This window comes from Rhincodon typus, chromosome 24, assembly GCF_021869965.1.
Source record: "Rhincodon typus isolate 14 chromosome 24, sRhiTyp1.1, whole genome shotgun sequence".
Taxonomy (NCBI): domain Eukaryota; kingdom Metazoa; phylum Chordata; class Chondrichthyes; order Orectolobiformes; family Rhincodontidae; genus Rhincodon; species Rhincodon typus.
Genome location: NC_063355.1, coordinates 45,411,258 through 45,435,524, shown reverse-complemented (window position 1 = coordinate 45,435,524; position 24,267 = coordinate 45,411,258). Strand labels below are relative to the sequence as shown.

At 38.5% G+C, this 24,267-nt stretch overlaps 1 protein-coding gene across 6 annotated transcripts in view; it reads right to left on the bottom strand.

Annotated features, from left to right (window-relative positions):
- Positions 1–24,267, bottom strand: part of LOC109916224 (splicing factor SWAP) — a 108,323-nt gene that overhangs the window by 17,361 nt on the left and 66,695 nt on the right. For 5 of the 6 annotated variants that reach the window (XR_007264702.1, XM_048611776.1, XM_020515937.2 and 2 more), the window contains 5 exons: positions 22,559–22,755; positions 17,118–17,315; positions 14,588–14,853; positions 12,340–12,471; positions 6,609–6,797 (listed from right to left, as the gene is read on the bottom strand). Coding sequence is in view for 5 of the 6 variants with exons in the window: in XM_048611776.1 (XP_048467733.1) it covers positions 6,609–6,797; positions 12,340–12,471; positions 14,588–14,853; positions 17,118–17,315; positions 22,559–22,755 (982 nt within the window). In the remaining variant the exon portion in view is untranslated. The remainder of the gene's footprint in view (positions 1–6,608; positions 6,798–12,339; positions 12,472–14,587; positions 14,854–17,117; positions 17,316–22,558; positions 22,756–24,267) is intronic. The other variant, XM_048611777.1, reaches the window with a different exon arrangement.

Sequence of the window (24,267 nt, the reverse complement as noted above, 5' to 3'; positions counted from 1 at the left end):
GCATGTTTGGGGCCTTGGACAATGGGGAGGGAGGAAGGAGGTAAATGAGGTGTTGCACCTTCACTTGTTGCACGGGAAGGTGCCGTAGGGCTGTGGGGTTGTGTTGGGAGTGAAGGAAGAGTGGACCAGGTTGTTCCAGAGGGAACAATCCCTGCGGAAGGCAGACAAGGGAGGGGAGGGGAATACGTATCTAGTGATGGCATCTCGCTGGAGGTGGTGGAGGTGATGTCTGATGATCTTCTGGATAGGAATGCTGGTGGGATGGTAGGTAAGGACAAGTGGAACCCTATCGCTGTTATGGGAGGGAAGAGAGGGAGTGAGGGTGGAAGTGTGGGAGATGGTCGGATCCAGTTGAGGGCCCCAAGAAAACAGGCACCTGGCAGGATCCCTATCATGTTAACAGATGGAATGCTTATACTGCTGAGTTTACAACTGGCCAGAAAGTCATTAGTTTTAGCTTTGGGTTCAGTTCAGGTTAGCTCAGAAGGGAGAATCAAATTTTAGTTCAGGAAACCTAGTCAGTCATTCTAGCTAAGGTGTTGTGTTAGTTTGTGGAAGTTCCAAGCCAGGAGAGATGGCATAGAAAATTTCAAGTTGTTCAAACTGAAAAAGTGTCGGCCATTATAATTGTAGACAGTTCATTCCTGTTACTCAGAATGGAATTGCAAAACTGTCTCAGCAGTCCAAGGTAAAGAAACTGGAAAGAATCAGTTAAGTAAAAGGTTTAAGAGAGAAGACAGGAGTCACATTTCTTCACAATTGAATGGAAGGATAGCCTTGCTGTTTGTGAAGATCTTTTTAATTGTCATATGTACAGCTTTCCATCTACTGCTAAAGGACATCTGTAGATTCTTGTGTGTTCCAGTGATTAACCACCCCATTAATCAACAGCAAAAATTAAACCAAGTTTCATTCTGGGATCTGACCTATCCAGTATTACCACCAGTTTGATCAAAAAAAATGTTTGAAGGAGGAGAGAACAAAAAATGAACATGCTAAGAAAGCCAACTGTGACAGTATGAATGACTAATTGTATTAGAGCAACAAGATAATTATCAATGGAGAACTGAGAACCCTGAAGCGTATAAATAGAATTGATACCAAAAACAAAGCAAAACTAAACATAATAAATGATCCATTCCTGGATGTACCTGCAAGGGACAACAGGAACACCTCATCCATTAACTTAAGTTCTACAATTAAATCAATGACTTTGACAGAAGGTACTTCAAAGGTATACTCCAAGGTGCGATCAGGAATCAAACCTACTCACAGCTGGTTTTCAATATGAGGGAGTGATAAATTGAAGGTGAGGTCTCATTGAATTAGAAACAGGACAACGTTACTATTTTTCAGTAAAAAAAAGACAATTAAATAAAGTGGAGAACTAAAGTTGAAATGGCCTAGAAAGTGCCAATACCAAGAATTTGTCAAAGATAGAAATTGCTGACAAACTCAGCAGGTCTAATTCTGAAAGGTCACTGGAATGGAGACAGTAACTCTGCTTTCTCTCCATAGATGGTCTTGCATTGGGCATTGATTGGCCGCTGAAACAGACAGCGGTCCCTGAACTGCTTGGATTGGGACTGGGCACCTCAACATATACAATTTTTGTTTTTAAAAAAAAGATACCAATGACCCATTTGCAGTCCCTCTGAGTGGAACCCACCTTCCACAACACTGCTCTCTAGAGTGTGATCATACAGGCAGCATCACTTTTGCTCTTGGCAGCTGGGATAGTTCTGCACGCTTGGTGGTGTTGGTAATAAACACAGCCAATGATATAAAGAGATCACCGACTTGAAAGTAATCTAGTAGCTAACCATTTCAGAGCAAGATCTGTCCAACTAATTCTGCTGATTCCTTTGGAGGAGGAAGCTATATTGCAGTTGAACATCAGATAAGTTTTACCAAAGGCTTTCTTGGGAAAAAAACGTATGAGCCAAAGGCTTTTACACAAGGTTAGGACAGTTGATAATTAAGGTAACGCAAGAACTGATTGAGAGGAAGCAACAGGTAGTAAAAGGAAGGTGGCACAGTAGTAATCAAGACATTAATACTGGGTATATGGGTGCAAATGTAATCACACCAACTGGTGGAACTTAAAATGAATTAATATTGAAGTGAACACGAGTCATCTGGTGACAGTGACCATTGATTGCTGTGAAAACTCACCTGGCTTGCTAACATCCTTCAGGGAAGGAATTTGCCGTTCTTACCAAGTCTGGCCTACATGTGACACCAGACCTACGCAACATATATTAATGACGTGGATGAGAGATATGAATATGCTATAGCCAAGTTTTCAGATGACACAAAGTAGGTGCAAAGGCAAGTAGTGAGGGTGAAAGAATCTGTAGAGATATATAGACAGGTTTAGCGAAAGGGCAAAAAAGTTAGGTGGAAAATAATCTGGAAAAATGTGAGGTCATGCATTTGGCAGAAAGAATAGAATACTGGCCATTAGTTCAAAGCATAAGTCAGATCACAGCTGGAATACTGTGACACATATCGCATTAGAGAAGGTTCACTGGGCTGATTCCTAGGTATGGAGGAACTGTCTTATGAGGACAGGTTCTGTAGGTTGGGTAGTCTATACCCAAAAAGTTTAGAAGGATGACAGGTGGCTTATTAAAATATACATGATTCTTACAGAACTTGGCGGGATAGATGCTGAGAGGTTGTTTCCCCTTATGAGAGTGTCCAGGACCTGAGGGCACAATGTGAAAATAAGGGTCACACATTTAAGACAAGATGAAGAAGAATTTCTTCTGAGTGGATCTGTAGAACTATTTACCAGAGGGGTGTCAAGGCTGGGCTGTTGAGTATATTCAAAGCCGAGATAAACAGGTTTTTAATCAGTAAAGAAATCAAGGTTATGGGGCAAAAAGCAGAATAGCGGAGTTGAAGATGTTCAGATCAGCCGTGATCTCACTGAATTATGAAGCAGATCTGATTTCTGATTCTGTCTTCTGATCTCATTATACCATACAGAGGCCATATGTAGCACTTTGGCTAGGTCTTACAAAAGTCTGCTAATTGTGGTACACTACAAGTCATAGGATCCCTACAGTGTGGGAGCAGGCCATTTGGCCCATCAAGTGCTCACTGAATGTCAAAAGAACATCACTGCCAGATGCACCATGCTACCCTATTTCTACAACACTGCATTTATCGTGGCTAATCAACCTAACCTGCACATCTTTGAACTGTGGGAGAAAACTGGAGCACCCAGAGGAAACTCACGCAGACACGGGGAGAATATGCAAACACCACAGACAGTCACCTGAGGTTGGAATTGAACACAGAACCCTGGCACTGTGAAGCAGCGGTGCTAACTACTCAGACACTGTGCTGCCCTAATGTCGAAAGCCTGATGACCAAAGGTAACTTGGAGGAGGGCCATGAGGCAGGTTCCCCTTGTCAGAGCTGGGGAGGAATGTAAAACAAAACACTTAGCCTTCCTAAGCTTTGAGGAAGACAGCTTGAGAGGGGACTGCAGAACTATTAAAAAAATGTAGGTGTAGGAGAAAAGATCAGTCCCAAGCATGACTGAAACTTCAATCATAATTAAACAGGGTAACAGTTTGGTAATGCTAATGTTGATACTAGAAAGCACCTTCTAATATCTTCCAGAAAGAGCAATCAAGAAGAAAAAACTGTTAGATCATGTAAGAGGTAGTGGTGGTGTCTTCTGAGTTGTGACTGGGAGGATTTAAATGGTAGAGTATTTGCTTTCATTTGTACACATCTTTATCAAGTGTCAAGTTGCCATGCGCAATTTTATTATTATACTGTTAAATAGCTAAATAAAAAGTTACCTTGGGTGTAGACCATTTAACTCCTTGAACTGCTCCATCATTATGTCAAATAACAGATTCTCCTTTTCCCAAAGTCATAGATTCCATATCTATTGATACTCTTACCTCACAGAAATCTATCCATCAATCACAGTCAAGAAAACACCAACTCCAACCATCTTCAGCACCTTTGCGAGCAAGTGAACAACGGAGAGAACTTCCAATTTCTACCTTGTGCAAAAATGTGCTTCCTGATTTCTCCAAGTGGCATCTTACCATTATGTGCTAAGGTCCTAGATTATATCATCAGAAGAAATAATTTCTCTGTATAAACCTTAACAAATCCTATAAACAACTCAATCAGAGTACTCTTCAGGATTTTGTACTCAAAGGCTTCCTTACCAATCTCTGTTCCTCTTCTATTATTTCATCACACATCTTACATATTTACGCATTTGTATTTGTATATTTTGTTGAATAGTAAGCTTACCAGTTTTATTCTGCCTCCGTTAGTCAACCTGTTGAAACTGGAATCTATACCATTGAAGAGTAAGCCAAAAGCTAATTTCTCAACCAAACTCAACATAAATATCAGCAACAAAAACTTGCATTTACAAATCTTTTACTCACAGAGAAACAGATTTTGGTGCTTAAATTTTTATAGCAAATTAGAACAAATACCCACCATGTTTATCAATATGTTTTAGAGTATTGTGAGTAATTGTGTGCCCCACACTTCAGGAAGGATGTACTGGCTCTGGAGAGGGTGATCCCAGGAATGGAAGGTATTTTTTCCTTTATTCATTAACAGGATGAGGGCATCACTGGATAGGCAGCATTTATTGCCCATCCCTAATTGCCCAGAGGGCAGTTCAGACTCAACCACATTGCTATGGGTCTGGAGTCACATGTAGGCCAGACCAGGTAAGGATGGCAGTTTCCTTTCCTAAAGGACATAAGTGAACCAGATGGGTTTTTCCTGACAACTGATAATGGATTCATGCTCATCATTAGATTCTTAACTCCAAATATTTTACTGAATTCAAATTTCACCATCTGCCACGGCAGGATTCGAACCCGGGTCCCCAGAACGTTATCTGGGTCTTTGGATTTAACAGTCCAGCAATAATAATGCTTAACATATGAGGAACATTTCAGGACTCTGGGTCTATACTTGATGGAATTTAGAAGGATGAGGGGGGTATCTAATTGAAACTTACAGAATACTTTCACAGAGTGAAAGTTGGGAAGATGTTTCCGTTAGCAGGAGAGACTAGGATCTGAGGGCACAGCTTTAGAGTAAAGGGAAGACCCTTTAGAAATGAGATGAGGAGAAACTTTTTCAGCCAGAGAGTGGTCAATCTATGGAATTCATTGCAACAGAAGCCTGTGGCAGCCATTGAGTATATTTAAGACAGAGATAGACAGGTTCACAATTGTCAAGGAGATCTCAGGTTACAGGGAGAAAGTCGGAGAATGGGGTGGAGAAACCTTTCAGCCATGATTAAATGGCACAACAGACACAATGGGCTGAATAGCCTGATTTCTGCTCGTACGTTTTATGATGCTGGTCAACAAGACACTAACAAAGCCATAACCTATAAGTCTAAGCTAATCACAAAACAAATTAAAAAGGAAAGTAAAAGAATTCCACAGATCGAAGTTTGAATGTGGATTTCTCTTCCGCAACTGCTTGTTGAGGTACAAATTATTTTGCTTGAAATGAAACAGTTTCTTGACAAAGGGCAATATTGACGTGTATGGGAAATGAGATAGAAAATGGGATTAGACTAGTGAATCATATGGTGAAAAACAAAAGCATGAACATATTAGAGTAAATGGCTAATTTCTTGTTGAAATGTTCTATGATTGCTAAATTATAATATTTGCTGCTCATCCTAAAGTAGACTATGTACTTTTAGGAACACTTCAAATGTTCAAAGACAGTACCATTTATCTCCCAGCTTTTGGACATTAAATAGGACCTGCCAACTTACTAATTACAAAGGTTCTTAGTCATTACTAACCAAAGCCAAACGAACCAAAAATGATGCAGAATTCAACCAATGAACTTAAGCACAAAAAGTGCTAAGTTCAAACAACTATTACAAAATCCTGTTATTTTATGATGACCTTCTTAACTTCGGTTATTTTTGTGAAGTGCTAGATCAATAAAACTAACCCAAATAAAACACGAGAGAATGACTAAATGCTAGACCAACTTTTTTTCTGATTTGCTAATAGAAGTGACTTCTAGTCTGATAAAATTTCATCGTACAGCTCCAAGTATAATGTCGATAAACAAGGGTACATCACCAACAGGACTCCTGTATGGTATCTAAATGACTCTTGTTCTCATTGTTTTTCTCTATTATTCCAGATTACAATATACTATGTACATTGAGATTAACACTAAGGAATTTTAACTTTAAGTATTTATATTGATTTAGAATAACATTTCATTTTTCACAACAGTGATGTAAAGGTGTATACATTAGCTAATTAGGGAATGAATCAGACGCATATCAGTTACATATGGTACGCATAGCCTGGAAAGATCAGAGATGGCTAAGTCTATATATATATTCCACACAACTACAGCATGCTTGGCCAGCTGATCTGAATGTTACTAGTAGCAATGTTGCTCCATTGGAGTAGTTTTAGAAAATTTGAAAATGACTAGGATGAACTTTTTGTACATAGTGTTGATAAATCATTCAGCCACTGTACTTCCAAAGTCTAACCTACATAACAAAGTTTACTTAAGATGCCAACTTATGTATCATAAGGATGTGAAGAACATATTACCTTGAATGATCCTGACTGGAATCTCTGCTCTCTGCTGGAGACAAGCTGTTTGAATGCGCTGAACTTCTCGCTGAAGATTTTACACTTGACTTCTTTGGTGATAAAGATCGTGAGCGTGAACGTAAAGCTTTTCCTTTTAACTTGGGATGAGATTTTGAACTTTTTTTCTTCTTCTTTTCATATGGAGACCTAAATGAGTCATATTTTTGCAAACATGAGTATAGCATTTCTTTTAATGAACATGGCCTCTGCATGAAGTATGTAAATAATAACCATCTCAGGAAGTAAATTACTAAGATATTTGCCACACAATGTGCAATTTTACTCACCAAATATGCTCTCTTAGTGAACACGTTAAGTTCTACAAATTTCATCTCCTTCCTCCTGAAAGGTTGATTTAATTATCTGACCAACCCTCCAGACTGCTCATGTGAATCCTCACCGTGACTACCAAAGGCCATCAAAGAAATCAGCTCTGATGTCTACTACTGCGGTCACGAAAATCCAGTGCGTACGTAGAGTATGTGATCATAGGTTATGGATCAGAAAAAGTGCTCTCAGCTATTCTCAACGCTTGGTAACCAGGAGGGAAGAAACTGACAGTTTGATATTAGCCATAGCCTAATACTATTACTTGCACCTCTTGAATTTAAATATTACGGGTTCAAATCCCATTGCAGAGACATGCACACATAATTAATGCAAATACTTCAGGGCAGGACTGAGACACTGCTTCACATCTCATAAGAACGATAGCACCTGAACTCCCACTTAAATCCTCAGAGAGGCTTAAATCTCTTTGTACGGCGGGAGAGGATTCAGAAGTTTGTGGCATTAGAAGCTGTGTCTTCAGTCACCTATAGTGGAGAGGCTAAAAACTGTGTGCGCGCTCAACCAAAATTACCAAATCAGTCACTTTACAAGTTACTTAACAGACATTATTTTTGGAAATTTGCTGCACATCAGTCTGGATATATTATATTTTCATATGGTACAACAGTGACTACCCTTCAAAGGCTATTTATTGCGCAGCACTGAAAATATCCTGAAGCCATGAAGGTGCTATACAAGTACAAGGCATTCTTTCTACTGTTCCCGCCACCTGAATCAAATTAATTCAGAAGTAACAGAACCAAAAATTCCTGGTCAGCCTCTCTCACATAACACAAAGCAAACATATTCAATCTAGTAACGAGCTCAAATTCATAGTATAGGGTTTAACTCAATTCTATTAGATAGTGAAAAAGGAGATTAATGAAGAACTCTTATGAAGAATCCTCTAGAGAAGAGCAACTAAACTCTTGTACCACCATTGTCATTCTTCAAACTGAATTACTCCTGCCTTCCACCCAAACATAGCCCTTCTCCATTGATCTTTCCTTCTCCACTTCCCTTTTCCCTAGTTTTGTACTTGCTTATAAACTGCTAAACCTCTAACTTCTTCACATTCTGTTACAAGGTTGTCAACCTGAAATGTTAACTCTGCTTTACTACCTACAAATGTTGCCGGACCTGAACATGTCTAACATTTTCAGTTTTTATTTCAGATATTTTATTCGAAGATGCTCTTTCTTTTGTTCGGTCTTGGGATGTTAGTATGACTGGCATTTATTTCCGTTTCAAAGAAAGGACTGTCCAGGATATTGAGCTGCCTGGAAGTTCAGACCAAACAATTTACAAGGCTAACTGTACTGGCATTCCTAACAATGGAATGTTAACCTTTACTTCAAAAGGAAGTGGAGTAAAAAGTAGGGAGGTTTTGCTAAAACTATATAAGCATAGCTGGAACGCTGAACACTTTTGGTTCCCTTATATATGGAACTGGCATTGGTGACAGTCCATGGAAGGCTCTCTAGGTTGATAACGGGTATGTGGGGGACTATCTTTTGAAGAGAAGTTGAATAGGTTGGGCCTATACTTGTTAGAATTTAGAAAAATGAGAGGTGACCTTATTGAAACATACAAGATTCTTTGGGCACTTGATAAGGTAGACGTGGAGAGGCTGTTTTCCTGCATGGCAGAGTCGAGGACCAGAGGGCATAATCTTAGAACAATGGGTTGCACATTTAAGACAGAGATGAGGAGAAATTTCTTCTCTCAGAGCGTTGCTGAGGTTGGGTTATTAAGTTTATTCAAAGCTCAGTTAAACAGATTTTTAATCAGTAAGCAAATGAGGGAAGGTGGTGTTGAAGACTGTCCAATCAGCCATGACCACACTGAGCATGGTGCAATGGCCCGAACGGTCTACTTCTACTCTTAAGGTTTTACGGTCTAATGACGCACGAGTTAACTAAATGCACTCAATGTATAAAGAACAAAATAGAAAATAAAATAATCACAACTACTGAAGGCTTCAAGATCATTTCAGACAGAATAATATGAATTAATGTTAACTGTTAAGCATTTTTCAATAGATAATTTAGAAAGTTGAAAGGTGCACATTATGACTAAAATTATCTATCCATTTAATCAAATACCAGGTAAGCTTAGAATTCTGCTTAAGTAACTTTTCATTTAATGCATTAGAAAGATTTGTGCTTAGCCTTTTATTGACCAAGCAAACTTAAAATGAGAATTTCATTCTATTTCAAATTTGAAACTTGATGCAATCATGATAATGTTCCTGTATGCCCAGTTCAATCACTTTTTTAAACTCTACTGGACGCTATGCAAAAACCTGAAGCAATTTACAAGTTCTTCAATATAGCTTCTTTTTGAAATAAATCGAGGCTAATTGACAAGGGTCTGACAGAAACATCAATGCAAATTTAAACTGATAAAAGCATAAACCTTGGTAGAAACATCTATTCAAGGTCTTCATAATTTTTAAGATGAAAAACTGATTAAATGAAACCGTGAAGTTAGTATCTACATCTAAATTTTAAAATTTTCAATGGTTTTATTACAAAACAGGTGAAAACATTATTCTCCTTTCACACGTATGATGAATGAAATAGCTTCTCATACATAGACGTTATGAAGTATGGGAAAAGAATATTAAATTCCAACAGGTCTGGCATATTGTATAATACATCTGAAACACCCAACAATTGCCACTTATTCCCTCATTTCTAGCCATCTCCCCAGTCAGTCTTGATAAAATTGGAAAATACGTAGCTTGGACATTCAAACTTATGAAATATCGTGAAAGCTGGTAAGAAAATACCTTGCTTATCCTCCTCTGAAAAAGGGGAATAAACTTAAAATTCATTGATAATGTTATTTATTAATATGCTTTGTTAAAATCAGGACAGATCTCAAAATTTGTAATCTAGAAGGAGCTAGATAAAATTGCTTTGCAGTCCCTATTAATGTTATTTCCATTTTGTCAGTCTATTTAAAGGAACCTTTTGGAGGAAAACATACTCTTCAAGTAGCTCAAGCCCTTCATTCTTCCATGGGATGGGGCATTAATGGCAATATTGCTTATTCCTAATTGTCCTTGAACCAAGTGGCTTTCTAGCTCATTTTATAGGGCAGTTAAGGGTCAACCATATTGTTGTGGGGGTTGGTTAGCTCAGTTGGCTGGACAGCTGATTTGTGATGCAGAGTGACGCCAACAACGTGGGTTCAAATCCTGTACTGGCCAAGGTCACTGTGAAGGTTCAGTCTTCTCAAACTCACCCCTTGCCTGAGGTGTGGGAACCCTCAGGTTAAACTTACCTCATCACCTTGCTTTAACAGTAGAGCAGCCCTATGGTCCTGGGGACGATGGTAACTCTGTGAATCTGGAGTCACAAACCAGACAAGGACAGATTTCCTTCCCTTAGGGACAATGAACCAGATGGGTCTTTTTTTTTTAGAAAAAAGCAACCATTGAAGATTGTTGCATGTTCACTATTCGAGTCTTGATTTCAAGTCTAGATTGATCAATTTAAATTCTGCACTTGTCATAGTGGGATTTGAACCTAAGTTCTCAAAGCATTGGCGTGCACCTCTGAAATGCAAGTCCAATGACATTAGCACTACATTTCAAGATAAGGTGTCAGTTCTGCACAGGTGAAGAGAACTGCAGAGTATGCTATGTATCACCTGACCATATCACTGGACAATTTGAACATGGCTACCCCTGTCTTTGATTATGTAGTTTAATGTTCTAGACACTCTTATTTCATTTTAGTAGACTCTCAAAATAATTACAGCACTGAAGGAGGTCATTCTGCCCCTTGAGTGCATGCTCATTTGATGTCATTAGAGATTTAAACATCACGGAGAGATGAATAATACACGCACAATGCCCACTGTTGGGCTTATTTGCAGAAATGTTATTACATGTAATCACTGTAAGGCATCTAATCTCATCCTTAGTTAGCCCAAGAGCGTCAGGGATCAATTTTAGAAACGGAGTCCTATGCAAGCCAAAAAAGTGAGGAGTGGCAGCTTTCCTTTCCTGAAGGGCAATAATGCAACTGTTGCAAAAACAAACTCAGAAACTGCTGGAGAAAATTAGCAGGTCTGGCAGCCTCTTCGGAGAGCAAAACAGAGTTAACGTTTCGATTCCAGTAACCCTTCTTCAGATGCTGCCAGACCTGCTGGGATTCTCCAATAATATCATGCTTTTGTTTGCTTCAGATCTCCAACATCTATAGTATTTTGCTTTATTTTAATGCAACTATTGTGTTTTCATGAGAATCCAGATTTTGTGCCTAGTGACAGCTCACAAACCACTGCACTGATTGACATAAGAGGCTGATTTGAACTGAGTATCAGGAGGTGCTCCTGCAATATGACAATCACCAATGTAGCATACTCACCAGAGATATTGCTCAACTCTTATTACAGCTTCCAAGCTGCCAGTTCGGATTTATTTTACTCATTTAGCTAGACATCACCGATCACTAAATATGACCAGATGCATTCAGCTTCTGAATCCAAACTTTTAACATTAAGGAATGTGATTCCAACAGCACCTGCAATAATATCACGTCCACATCTGTCCTCTAATATTTTACACTGTTTTCCATTCTTCTGCTAATTTCTAACCGATTCCCAAGTTTTACCCAGTTCCCCAAGCCAATAACCTTTTGGGTGCAAACCTTCCTATAAGACAAATGTGAATGTTTGAAATTGTTAATTTTAATCAAAACAAGGTGGACTTTATGCCCATCTGACAAGCTAAAAGCACTCTCCGAAAGGATAAGGAAAAGCTCTGCCTATCTGATTTATTTCTTTATTTATTCATGGGATATGGGTGTCACTGGGTCGGCAGCATTTATTGCCCAGTTGGCATTTATGAGACAACCACCTTGTTGTGTGTCTGGGATCACATGTAGACCAGACCAGGTAAGGGTGGCAGTTTCCTTCCCTGAAGGACATTAGTGAACCAGATGGGGTTTTTCAACAATCAACAATGGATTCATGGACATTGTTAGGCTCATAATTATAGATTTCTTTTTTTGAATTCAAATTCTTTCATCTGCTGTGGCAGGAGTAACATGATTAAAACTACTTGTTTAACGAACTGAGTTGAGGTAACAATTACAATAGAACTAATATCTGAAACAGCGAATGTTTCCATTAGATTATGAAACACATCTAAAACAATTACACAAGTGAAAGAGTTATCCAAGTAAAGAATAGAATTGTGGTTGAGTGAATACTAGTCTTAAATGGAAAAGGGTATAAATTTCCAATGATCTCGTTGAACAGCAAAGGTCTCAACACCATAGATTACACACTACTTAAGGACTGAAAAGAATCTATGAGATTTTGCAAATGTGGTAAAACATACCGTGATCTTTTTCTGCTACTTATATCTGAGCTGTTACCAACTCGATAGGCACTGGGGACATTTCGGTCTCTCTCTCTCTCATCCCGCCGTCTCTCTGAAGTCTGAACTCTTCTTTCATGAGGTGATCTTGATCTACAGCAAAGAAAGATATAGCTTACTAAAGCTACATAGGTAGTTGACTGGTTTTACTCTTCTCAATGTCTTCTTTGGTTTACCATTTCTTTCCCCTAGTACATCGAGGCACTGTGATGTTTCTCTGTTGAAGGTGGGCTGTATAAACGCAAATACTTGTTTTTGCATTACAAACTGGGAGTATGTTAAATCAAACAAGTTACATTACTAGAACAACACAAAATAAGATTTTATTGCAATGCATATATAAAGAATCACCAGATCCAATAAACATCCTAAATAAGTAGAGTTTCATACTGTAGTTCAAATTGTTACCCACTTAAATGTATCTCACGAGTAGACAATAATACTAAATTATCAGCTTCAGGTAACCTCTTTCCAGCCACTTTAAAAAAGGCAAAAGGAACAGAGAAGCAAGTTAGCCAGGGAATTTAATTTAATTTTTAAATATTTTACACCTAATGTTACAGGAAAAATCCTAAATAGTCTAAATTATAGAAATTGTAGCTGTAATTTAGACAAGGGGGAGAAAGTGAGGGCAAGTGGCTGAGGGAAGATGTCAAGAGGCAATGTTTTAGGCAAACAGTAGTTAATGGAAGTTTGATCACTCTCACCCAAAAAGCTAGGGCGAGGTTAATTTGAAAATTTCACAACAGTTTTTGTTATGCATGAAGGGATACGAAACAAGGCAGTTAGCTCCAGATCACCCATGATCTAACAATGCTGGCATAGCCTCAGGGGGATGAATGGCCTAATCTTGTTGCTGTCCTTGTAGAATTGACTGAGCTGGAAACATATTTTAGATGCAATACAAAGAAAGTCTTTCAAAATTGGCAGCACACATTCTTGCTCATTCTCGTCTGCTTAGTACTAGCATCAAAACGGGAAAAAAAAGGTTGGCAGAGTAGCTGTGAAAGCTACAATATAAGAAAACAATTGTAAGTTTGACTTAATGTTACTGTATCTCGCATGATATTGTCCAAAGGAAACCAGTACAAGTTTGCCTCAGTGATGTTGCAGTTATGGGGAACTAAGCTTCTGGAGTCTACAAAGCTCCATCCGGTGGTAGAAACGTGAAGCTGTAGCCACAGCTTTGAGAAGCATACCTGCATGTCAAGAGATTCTTTCATTAGCTCATGGGATGTGAGAGTCATTGGCTAGGTCAACATTTATTGCCCAGAGGACAGTTAAGAGTACCACATTGCTGTGGGACTGGAGTTACATGCAAGCCAGACCAAATAAGGATGGCAGAGTTCCCTTCCTAAGGGACACCTGCAAATCAGATGGTTTTTTTTAGTACAATTAGCAGTAGTTACATGGTTACCATTAGGTTTTCATTCAACTCCAGATTTTTAAAAAATGAATTTAAATTTCAACACCTGCAAAAGTGAGATTCTAACCCATGCCCCCAGAATATCTGCCTCTGACTAGTCCATTGATATTACCACTATGCCACAATCTTCCCAAAGAATTGTGAATCGATTCCTGTCACAAGATGAACCTCAACTGCAAGAACTCCTCCAAGCAAGAGCTGGAATTGATTTATCCATCCATCCATCCATCCATCCAGGAACGGGATGAAGATAATTGTTTTTGTTACTCAAGATATTGATGAACGTGTGGAAATCCCTACCGCAGCAGGCTGTGGATGCAAAGTCACTGAATCTAGTGAGGAAAAAAAATAGATTTCTAGACACAATCTGTCAAGGATCTCTTAAGTTTTTGTGGATATATTTCTGCCTAGGTCAAACAGTTTGTCTTACAAGAAAGTAGGTACTTTATCAAGGCCTGAGTGATCTCCTCATTTACGTTTGATCATGTAAATGGGCCAGGGAGGAATCTCATTGATCTTTCTCCCCACGGTGACCTTGGTTCTATGTTTCACCTCTGCCAGATGATCAGTTGGATTTGACAGGGTGGAGGATGTAGATATTGTGGCATACAAGGAATTGCAATTATGTAGGACAGGTAGAATGGACCAGAGGATCTCTACCTACCTGTCACTGCCATTCGATAACGTCATTCAATGAATAGACAATGCTTCAGACAAACAAATATGCTGTACTGCAGATATATTTTTAAGCCTGAGATAGAATATTCAATATGATTAACAAACCTTGAGTGCCTGACACTTCTATAAGCGCTGGGCAGAGAGTGTTTTGCTTTTGACCGTGACCTCGATCTTGATCTCGATGTTGACCTTGACCTTGACCTCAATCGGTATCTGGGGCGTGACCGAGATCGAGAGCGAGATTTCTTCCTGTGCTTCTTCTCTTTCTTCTTCTCTTTATCTTTTGAAGATCTTGCACTTTTTGTTGAAATTTGCTGAATAGTATTGGCTTCTGTTGCAGAGGCAATTTTCTGAGAAATTTCATTGGCAACCTACAGACAACAAAACTGATTTTTAGAATATTCTCCAAATCAGATCTGTTGTGCTTTGCGTTTTTCCTTCCTAGCTAAGCATACTATAATAGTCAAAGCCATGGCTTCCTATCAAAACATTTACAGCTTCCCAACAATGTTGAATTATCCAATGTTTGACGTCAGATTAACATATACAACCAAGACTTAACTCCTTTTCTCAGCTAGTTATTAACTAAAATTTGATGGGCTATTCCTGTGCTCTTAAAAACTAGTTAGCAGTATTCTAGAAATCTTTTGACATTGTTGGCAGGTGCTTTAAAAAACGCTAACTGCTCTATTAAGTGGTTAATTAGCAGTGAAGTGATCAATTATTAACAAATAAAACTGACTATAGGACGCTTCTAGTATAGACAGCTTTAGAAGCCAGAATTTCTTTAGCAATGGAATAACTTCTAATAAAGGTTAACATGATAGGCTAAGGGTAAAATGCATGAAAAAAAAGTGATTATCCTGCAATCATGCCCTATGCCCTGAAACTTGCCAAATAGATGCATAAAAACTAATATTTTAGGATAAGCCCTGGCTAGCATTTCTGCTCAGCAAGGCATTGTGCTAAGAATGCAGGAAAGTCAATTACACAGAAATTACAATCTCGCAGCTCTAATGCATCGTGCTCTTGTTTATCATTCACAGAAACAGCACTGTTAATTTCATGGGCTGGATTTTCAGAACATTAACACTAGTATCAAATGAGGGACACAATGCAGTACTGCATCTGGAACAATCACCTGACATGGGATTGGGGTGGTTAGTGAAAAAGAAGTATTAAAAGCAATCGGAAGTGATTTTATTTGTTGGGGGTGGGGGTAGAGAGAAAGAGTTTTAAAAGCAATTGGAGTGGTGGTCCTGGAGGCTGCCGCAGAGAGGCTGCTTCCTTTTAGGAACCAAGGTTCAGTACTACAGATTACCTACCTTCCAATCATCATGGAAGAGGTGGCCATAATAGGCTGCTAAATTGGCTCAACCAACTCCCCACCATTGAGAGAGGAAGTTGTTCTGGATTCTGCTTTGCCTTCTGAAACATGGCTGCGTGTCTGGGCCATTCCAGGTAATCAGCATGACAGGCAGGATTGTTTAGTTCTCGGCTCACCTGCCTCCAGCTTCATACCCATCTCACCATACGTCTGAACTGTTCTCCATTATGTCCTGGTTAATATTTACCTCAATCAGTAAAAGTGATCATCTGATCACTTTCACGTTGCTAGTGATGAGACCATGCTGTGCACAAACTGGTTACCACGTTTTCTTTGGAGAATGACTGCACTTCAACTCCATTGTCTCTGAAGGTCTTTGGCACATCAAGATCCTAAAAGGTGCCATATTAATACAGCACACTTCTTAATTCTACATGTTGAAGGTATGGAGGTTCAAGAATACCATCTCCTAAGAATCCCTGCCAGCAACTTCAGTTTTTCCAAATCTCCTCAGTTGTATGATAGGCACAATCACTTTCAGAGTGGTAGACTTCACTTGCAATGTGCCAACTATTGTTTTACCAGGTGATGACTGTTAATACAGTTCAGTGGTGTTATTTCAATGCCAAAAGTTTCTGAATAGGGACGCAAGCTAGTAAATGTAACATCATCACTTAAGAGAAGAGGTGCAGAGAAAACAGGATAGTTTCCCCCCTCGTCAGCCTTTTGGAAGATGCTGAATTTAATATTAAGGAAGTCGTAACAATGCATTTAGAAAATCACAATATGATGAGACAGTCATCACGGCTTTCTACGAAGGAAGAAAAATTCAACAAATTAACACTAAAACATTTTAGAAACTAACTAGTAGGGTTAAAATGAAGTCAGCACGAGGCGAGCATAAAGCATTCAACAAGGTGCCACACAAAAGATTAATACGCAAGGTAATGAATCACGGAACTGGGGGTATATATCAGCACTGATAGAAGATTGACTAATGAACAGAAAATGGCAAGCAGGGATAAACTTTGAAATCAAACTAATCCTAGAATACTTATCGAGTTACACGATAAAGCACAACTCTGAGACACTGGGTACTGTACTCCAGGTATGTATTACAGACTTAAATACATCAAATGAGATTGCAAATGAATTACTTATCATGTTGTACAATCACAAGAAAAATAAAGCTGAACAGAAAAGGGTAAATGAGAACATTATTTTAATTTGAATATCATCTATATCACGAACAATCACAAGTATAAACCAATTTTGGATTCAGCACCTTATGCAAAGAATAATTAATACCTGAATTGATCTTCTGGGCAGGGTAGTAGAGGCATAATCTCTGGAATCATTCAGGAGGCAGTTAGATGTTGCATTAGGAGGACGGTAGGTTTCTATAGCAGGATGAGCTAGATGGGCTGAACGGCCTCCCACTTCTGGACTTATCTTTGTGATGAGTCTTTGATGAAATTTAGCGGAAAACACTTCAGTGTTGTCAATCTGAACAATTATAGAGAGTTTTGGACTTTGGTGCAAAGCATTTGTTAAGTTTCTTGTGAATGAATAGGAAATTCTATCACTAAAATAATGCATGATGACAATCATAAATGAAAGCTTTAACCAACTTGAGTAGCATCAAATAAAACAGGACCACTGCATAACAATGTTACATATGAGGGGTGTTTGTTAAAGGTAAGTTTCAAAAGCAAATTCGAGTAAAAACAATTGCTTAAAACATAAAAACAAATTTTGTTATATGCCAACTTGCTGGCAATGTCTCCAGCTAACATTGACAAACCTGTTTTACACATTGTATTCTAGAAATGTATTGACAAAGTATAAAAATGCATAATGTGGTTACTTTCAGGACGCACCATATTCTGCTATATCCCAACCAATTCCTGAATCCGTAAACTATAAGTATTTGAAGGTTGCTATGCAGTCAACTAAAAATGATGTTAAAATACTGAAACATAATCCTGTTAAACTTGACCAGTTATCATGCAGAATGTACAGACGTAAGAGTTATGGACTGAAGTCCACCTCAACTATTACTGTTAGCACATATTGGATACCTAAGATCACAACATTCAATCTATATTAAAATAAGCAAACGTTGAAAATATGAAAGGTGATAAATACATAGCATGTCTACCAAAATAAATAAAAAGATAGTTTACCGGTTTGGATATAGAATTTAAACAAAGTCCTTTAACTGGGTGAAACTATCAAGAAACAGGAGGGAAAGAATGAGGTAGAACATCCAATGAATCAGAATGTCAGCTGTCAGACAGCTTAGATGGTATAATAATCACACAGATGAAATCTGAAAAGCTCAAAGGGGTGAAAAACCAGTGAATGATGTGCTCTGATCTCGGAGGTAATATGAAATCACTCTTCAAAGCATTCGGCATTTTCTAAAATAATGAAGACCTGTCTTTCAGAAGCGACATTCTGATTTAATTCTTAAATTCTGCAGAAAAATGCAGCATGCTAAATGCCAATGAAAGAAAGAAACACACTACATTATGAACAGAAGACAACATAACTGCACACTAGCCTGATTGACAGTGAAAGATACAGACATAACATTAAGGTTAATTTCCCTTCTTTTACCGAAGGAGATTCTTCAGACGAATAAAAATCAGATGGGAGCATATAGTAGAGACAGAGAACTAAAATACATTACTCTGCCAAAGCAGCATCTAATAGCCTTTTGCAGATTATTCATACATTTTAAACATTACGACAGAAAAACCTCCTTTTAGTAACTTATCTACACCCCTTTAGCTTGTCGTCAGTTTGCCTCATGTTTCAAAAGCACCTTTGTATATTTTCTGCATTAAGGGAGTTACATAAACAAAAATCCGTTGCTGTACATCTATTTGCAATAGTTCCACAGAGGTAAAGGACTTTGAAAGATGACAAAACATCGACCAATAAACTCTTAAACACGGCAGAATCAATTTCCATATTTACTCAGTTGAACTTTTGGGGCTGAAAGTGTGTGTGAAGCAAAATAATTGTAACAGCAACACGCACTCGGGTCTTCACTAGTTGGCAGCTGCTCAAGAAGGCGAAAATCTGATGTTCAACTATGATTAAGAATCTAATCTTCATCATGCAGGCAAGATGCCAATATCCACCATTTTCAGATTTAGTGCAATGTACAGTAGTAAAGTGATTGCAGTACTGGATTAACATAGGAGACCGAGCACTTAGTTCACTTCTTAGTGTGCTCTTAAGTGACCTAGCATACTACACAATCTCTGAAGAGTTAGCAACAAGCATTATTTTGTCAGTAGCCTATACCATGAGGAACGGAGTAATGAAACCTCACACTATTTTCAGGAAACAAAGGAACAACAGGAGCTACCGTTGCTGTTCACAGGTGGATAATTTTCTTTAGTATCATTCGTGTATATTCAAGCTTTGAAATGCAACCCATTGATCAGAAGTGAGGGGAAGCTAGAGAGGGCGACACTGTTAGCTCACCAACCATTCAGGCGTAGTCAAACCCAACCTGAAACGCCAGCTTTCCTGCTCCTCTGATGCTGCCTGGCCTGCTGTGTTCGTCCAGCTCCACACTGTTATCTCTAAATATTCACCTCATAGTTTTAACAAAACCAAATTTAATACCCAAAATAAAGTACTCCTCAAAGTAGCCCATTTCATAACATCAAGCAGTCAGGCATGGAACACGTTAATTCATGTATTGTGAACAGCCTGAACAGCCATCACTACAGACATTTGACAATAACAGACTGCCTCCTGCCTGATTTCATCAAATTACTTTCAACGCTTCATCAGTAAGATTAAACATGTAACTAGTGCATTTCAGAATACAGGAGATAGCTTGGATCTTTTGAATAATTGGATACACAAAAGGTTTGTTTTGTAAGATGTTTGAAATATTGATTAAACAACAAACTATTCATTAACCATGAGTACAGTGGATATTTTTGAAAGAGAGAAAAACTGGTTGGTACTTAGAGATTTGAACATCCTTGTACATAAAACACAAAGTTGACATGAAAAGGACAATTAGAAATTAGGAAAGTAAATGATAGACTAGTCTATATTACAAACAGGCTGAAGATTATGGGTTGCTGCAATTACACAGGGCTTTGATAGGACCTTCTATTTAGTTTGGGTCACCTTACCAAGGTGGGACACACTTGGTTTTAGGGGAGTGCAATAAAGGTTAACTAGAGACTTGATTCCCAGAATCAAGACATTGCCCAATGAGGAGAGATTGTGTAGACTAGGCCTATACATTTCACAGAATTTAAAAAAAAGGAGAACTGATCTAAATGAACCATACAAAATTGTTAAGGGATTAACCGACAAGATGCTGGAAGAATGTGTCCCGAGGCTGGGAGTCTAAAACCAGGGGATCATGGTCTCTGAATGAGGGGATCAATCATTTTCAGACTGAGAAGAAATTTCTTAGCTCAAAGACTGTGAATCTCTGTGTTACAATTCTGGATGGTCAAACATTAAGACGGAAGGTTTTAAATGTTTGAATAGTAAAGGGAATCAAGGAATTGAAAGATAGGAAGGCAAAGTTGAGATGGATATCGAATCACTTTGACTCGTACGCAATTGCGATGAGCTGAATAGTCTACTCCTGCTTTTATTTCTCATTTTCTTAGGAAACTGTGGGCTTGCCCTTTTGCCCCATTAAACTTCATTAAAAATGTCATTACAATACTGAACAAAATGGTTGAAGGTTTGCAATTTAACCCAGTTTTGAACAGAAAGTTTTTTTTGTGGACTCACAAGCTTTGTAAAGCTATACAATCCCAAACTAAATTTGTAAATTTGTAAGTGAAGCTTGTGATTTGTTCCCAAGATGAAGTATACGAAGTGTATGCTCACCACATTTTATGCTGTTACATCGAGCAACAACACTGGGAAGGGTGAGGGAATATTGTGTCTCCTCATTAAGTTCCGGTCACCCAGCTGGTACTGAGCTCGGCAACTGTGATGCAAGGTATCCAGCAGCTTTCATACTACTATGTGCATTATTTATGAGTATCATAATCCATATAATCTGTAAGTGAGGGCTATGACCAGAACTCTCATTTCCATGGTAGACAGACAGCACCAAGCTGTTTCTGGCTGCATATCTTATATTACGTCATTAGAACATAGAACAGTAGAGCACAGTACAGGCCCTTTGGCCCACGATGTTGTGCTGACCTATTATCCTACTAAGATCAATCTACCCTGCATACCCTACAATATACTATCATCCATGTGCCTATCGAAGAGTCGCTTAAATGTCTCCAATGTATCTGACTCCACTACCACTGCTGGCAACGTATTCCACAAGCCCACCACTCTCTGCGTAAAAAACCTACCTCTGACATCTCCCCTATACCTTCCTCCAATCACCTTAAAATTATGCCCCCCCGTAATAATCATTTCTACTCTGGGAAAAAGTCTCTAACTATCTACTCTATCTATACCTCTCATCATCTTGGACAGCGCCATCAAGTCACCTCTCATTCTTCTTCGCTCCAATGAAAAAAGCCCTAGCTCCCTCAACCTTTCCTCATAAGATTTGCCCTCCAGTCCAGGCAGCATCCTGGTAAATCTCCTCTGCACCCTCTCTAAAGCTTCCACATCCTTTCTATAATGAGGCAACCAGAACGGAACACAATATTCCAAGTGTGGTCTAACCAGGGCTTAATAGAACTGCAGCATAACCTCGCGGCTCTTAAACTCAATTCCCCTGCCAAGGAAAGCCAATATACCATATGCCTTCTTTACAAGCCTATCAACTTGGGTAGCAACTCTGAGGGATTTATGGACATGGACCCCAAGATCCCTTTGCTCCTCCACACTGCCAAGAATCCTGCCATTAACCCTGTATTTTGCATTCAAATTCGACCTTCCACAAAATGAATCACTTCACACTTTTCTGGGTTGAATTGAATTCCATCTGCCACTTTTTCTGGGTTGAATTCCAGCTGCCATCATTGTAAAATCCAATTTCTAATGTCAGAAGGATGATTAGGGGATCTGTTTTTATTACTACCTTAAAAATGAATGGCATCACAATATTTACATTACATGACATGTGCTGATTCATCAAAAAGGGCCAGGTAACATCAAATTGGGAATAGAATTAGAGGTCATTTGTGTGAGTATAGGTATATCCAGAGACAAATAATGACTCACAGGGCACGAGGGATCCTGTATTGTTAGGGTCACTAGTGGTGAAGGAAAAAGGGAAAGGAAGAGACCAAGTCAGTAGTCAAGAGAGGCAACAAACAAATATCCCCGAGTTTTGCTCACAGTCTAGATGGGAGAATATTTCTACAAATCTTTCCTCAAAAAATTTAAAAGGGAAAACATTTATGAATGATAAGCTCGATGGTGTTAACATTTTTATTGTATGCTAATGAATTTACATAAAATATTAATGTTGATTTATTAATAATGTAGATTATTAATAAATGTCAAATACTACAAATAATGTCAAATACTACAGAAAAAAGTTTAATTTTCTACCTATTTAAAGAATCAATAGCTAAATAATTCAATAAGGCAACCACATAAGAAAAAGCTGAAAATAATCTGCAGTCAGGCAGCATTGATGCAGAAACAGAAATCAGGTCAGATCTAAGTCCCTTCCTCAAGGTTGCTCTGGAATTAACCAGAAGGCTGCAGTTAGCTAGGTAAATATTTGTCAGGATTTTTAAAATATTTAAAAGCTGCTGAACTTGACTGACCTGCATACTTTGGGAGTTTTCTTCCATAGTTATTGTTTCCAAATCTCCTGAGGTCGCGGGAGTTTTCAAATTCTGTAGGAAAAGTGCTGCTCTTTTTTTGCGTTCTGCCTGTAGCTGCCTTTCCTTGCACTCTTTTGAAGCCTGTGCAAGCTTCTCCCTCGCTGCTGCTGCTAGCCTGTCCTCCAGCTTCTGCTTAGCTGCAACCAGGGACAGAAAACACCAATTACATGTGTGAAATATTCCTTCATGAGGAGAAAGGCACAGGAAGGAATGTGCAGAGACACTGGAGTTATGAAGTGCAAATTAGAAATAAACATATAGGTAGTTTGCATAGGTAGCTACACTTTAGATGGAATGGCGTGGAGAAGCTGGAGGAGAATCACAAAATTATTATGGTACAGAAGGAAGTCATTTGGTCCATTGTGCCTGCACTGGTTCTACGATCTGGTGCCAATCTCTTGCCTTTTCCCCATATCATGGACACTGTTTCTTTAATTTTTATCCAAATAATCAAACATTGCCCTCTTGAATCCCTCAATTGAACCTGCCTCCACACATTTCCAGCCATTTCTTTTAGGAATAAATTCAAGTTCAATAAAATATTAAATACATTAAAACAACAAAACATTACACTACAAAGAATAGCAGACACTGAAGATCTGAAATGAAAACAGAAATTGCTGGAGAAACTCAGCAGATCTGATAGCATCTGTGGATAGAAAGCAGAGTTAACAGTTCAAACCCAGTTAACCTTCTTCAGAACTAGAGTTCTGAACTACACTGATGATGTTTCATTTTTGGTACAGAGCAGACATAACTTTAAGACTAGAATGTCATTCTACTAGTTGGTCACATAAGTTTCAAGGTTCCCAACAGTTTCAGATTGGTCAAATAAATTGCAGGTTAGGTATTGATTTTCAAAGTCCATATGCCATACAGCAGGAGCTCTATAATATTAAAACAACATCTTACTATAACACTGCCTGTGCACCACCTTTTTATCTCAGCAAGCCTAATTTAAAATGGAAGACAAAATTTTCCTTTATTTATCAGCTTGAAGGCCTACATTTAGTGGATTGCAACTTCACTGAGCACAAACATGATCAACAAAACCAATTTTCTGCCTTCCTCCCCTGAAGAGAGCTTATATTGGTGTCTCCTTGCAAGTATGCGCCTGTAGCCTTTAAACATGTGAATTTCAATCGGAGAAGATTAACCCAGGGGTATGTTGCAGAATGAAAACGTGCACATTTGAACAGAAAAAAAATTTTAGCAATTTTTTTTAAAACACTGTAGTCTACTGATGAACATGCTCCTTGCTAGGACTTAGAATCCTTATATTCTGTGGGAATGTTAAGTTGTGGAACTGTGAACTGGGGAGAGTTCAAGTACATGTCTGAAGCATATTGTACAGGTTATCATTTGGATGCATCCTTTTCAATGGTAACAAGTTTTATTTGTTTATAGCTCCAAGGTCCTGCACATTTCAAAAAAGCTTGATAAATAGTTGGCACGCATCAGCACTTCCCTATCTCATTAAAAATAGATGAGAGTGCGCAACTATAAAAACAATCTTCTCAGAGGTCAGAATTCAAAATTTGCTGCCTTCTCTCAGCAATGCAGTTTATGAAGACTATCTTCATGAACTAGTGTGACAGGTGTAAATAAATACAATTACGACAAGATCTGCAAAAATAAAAGACTAAAGA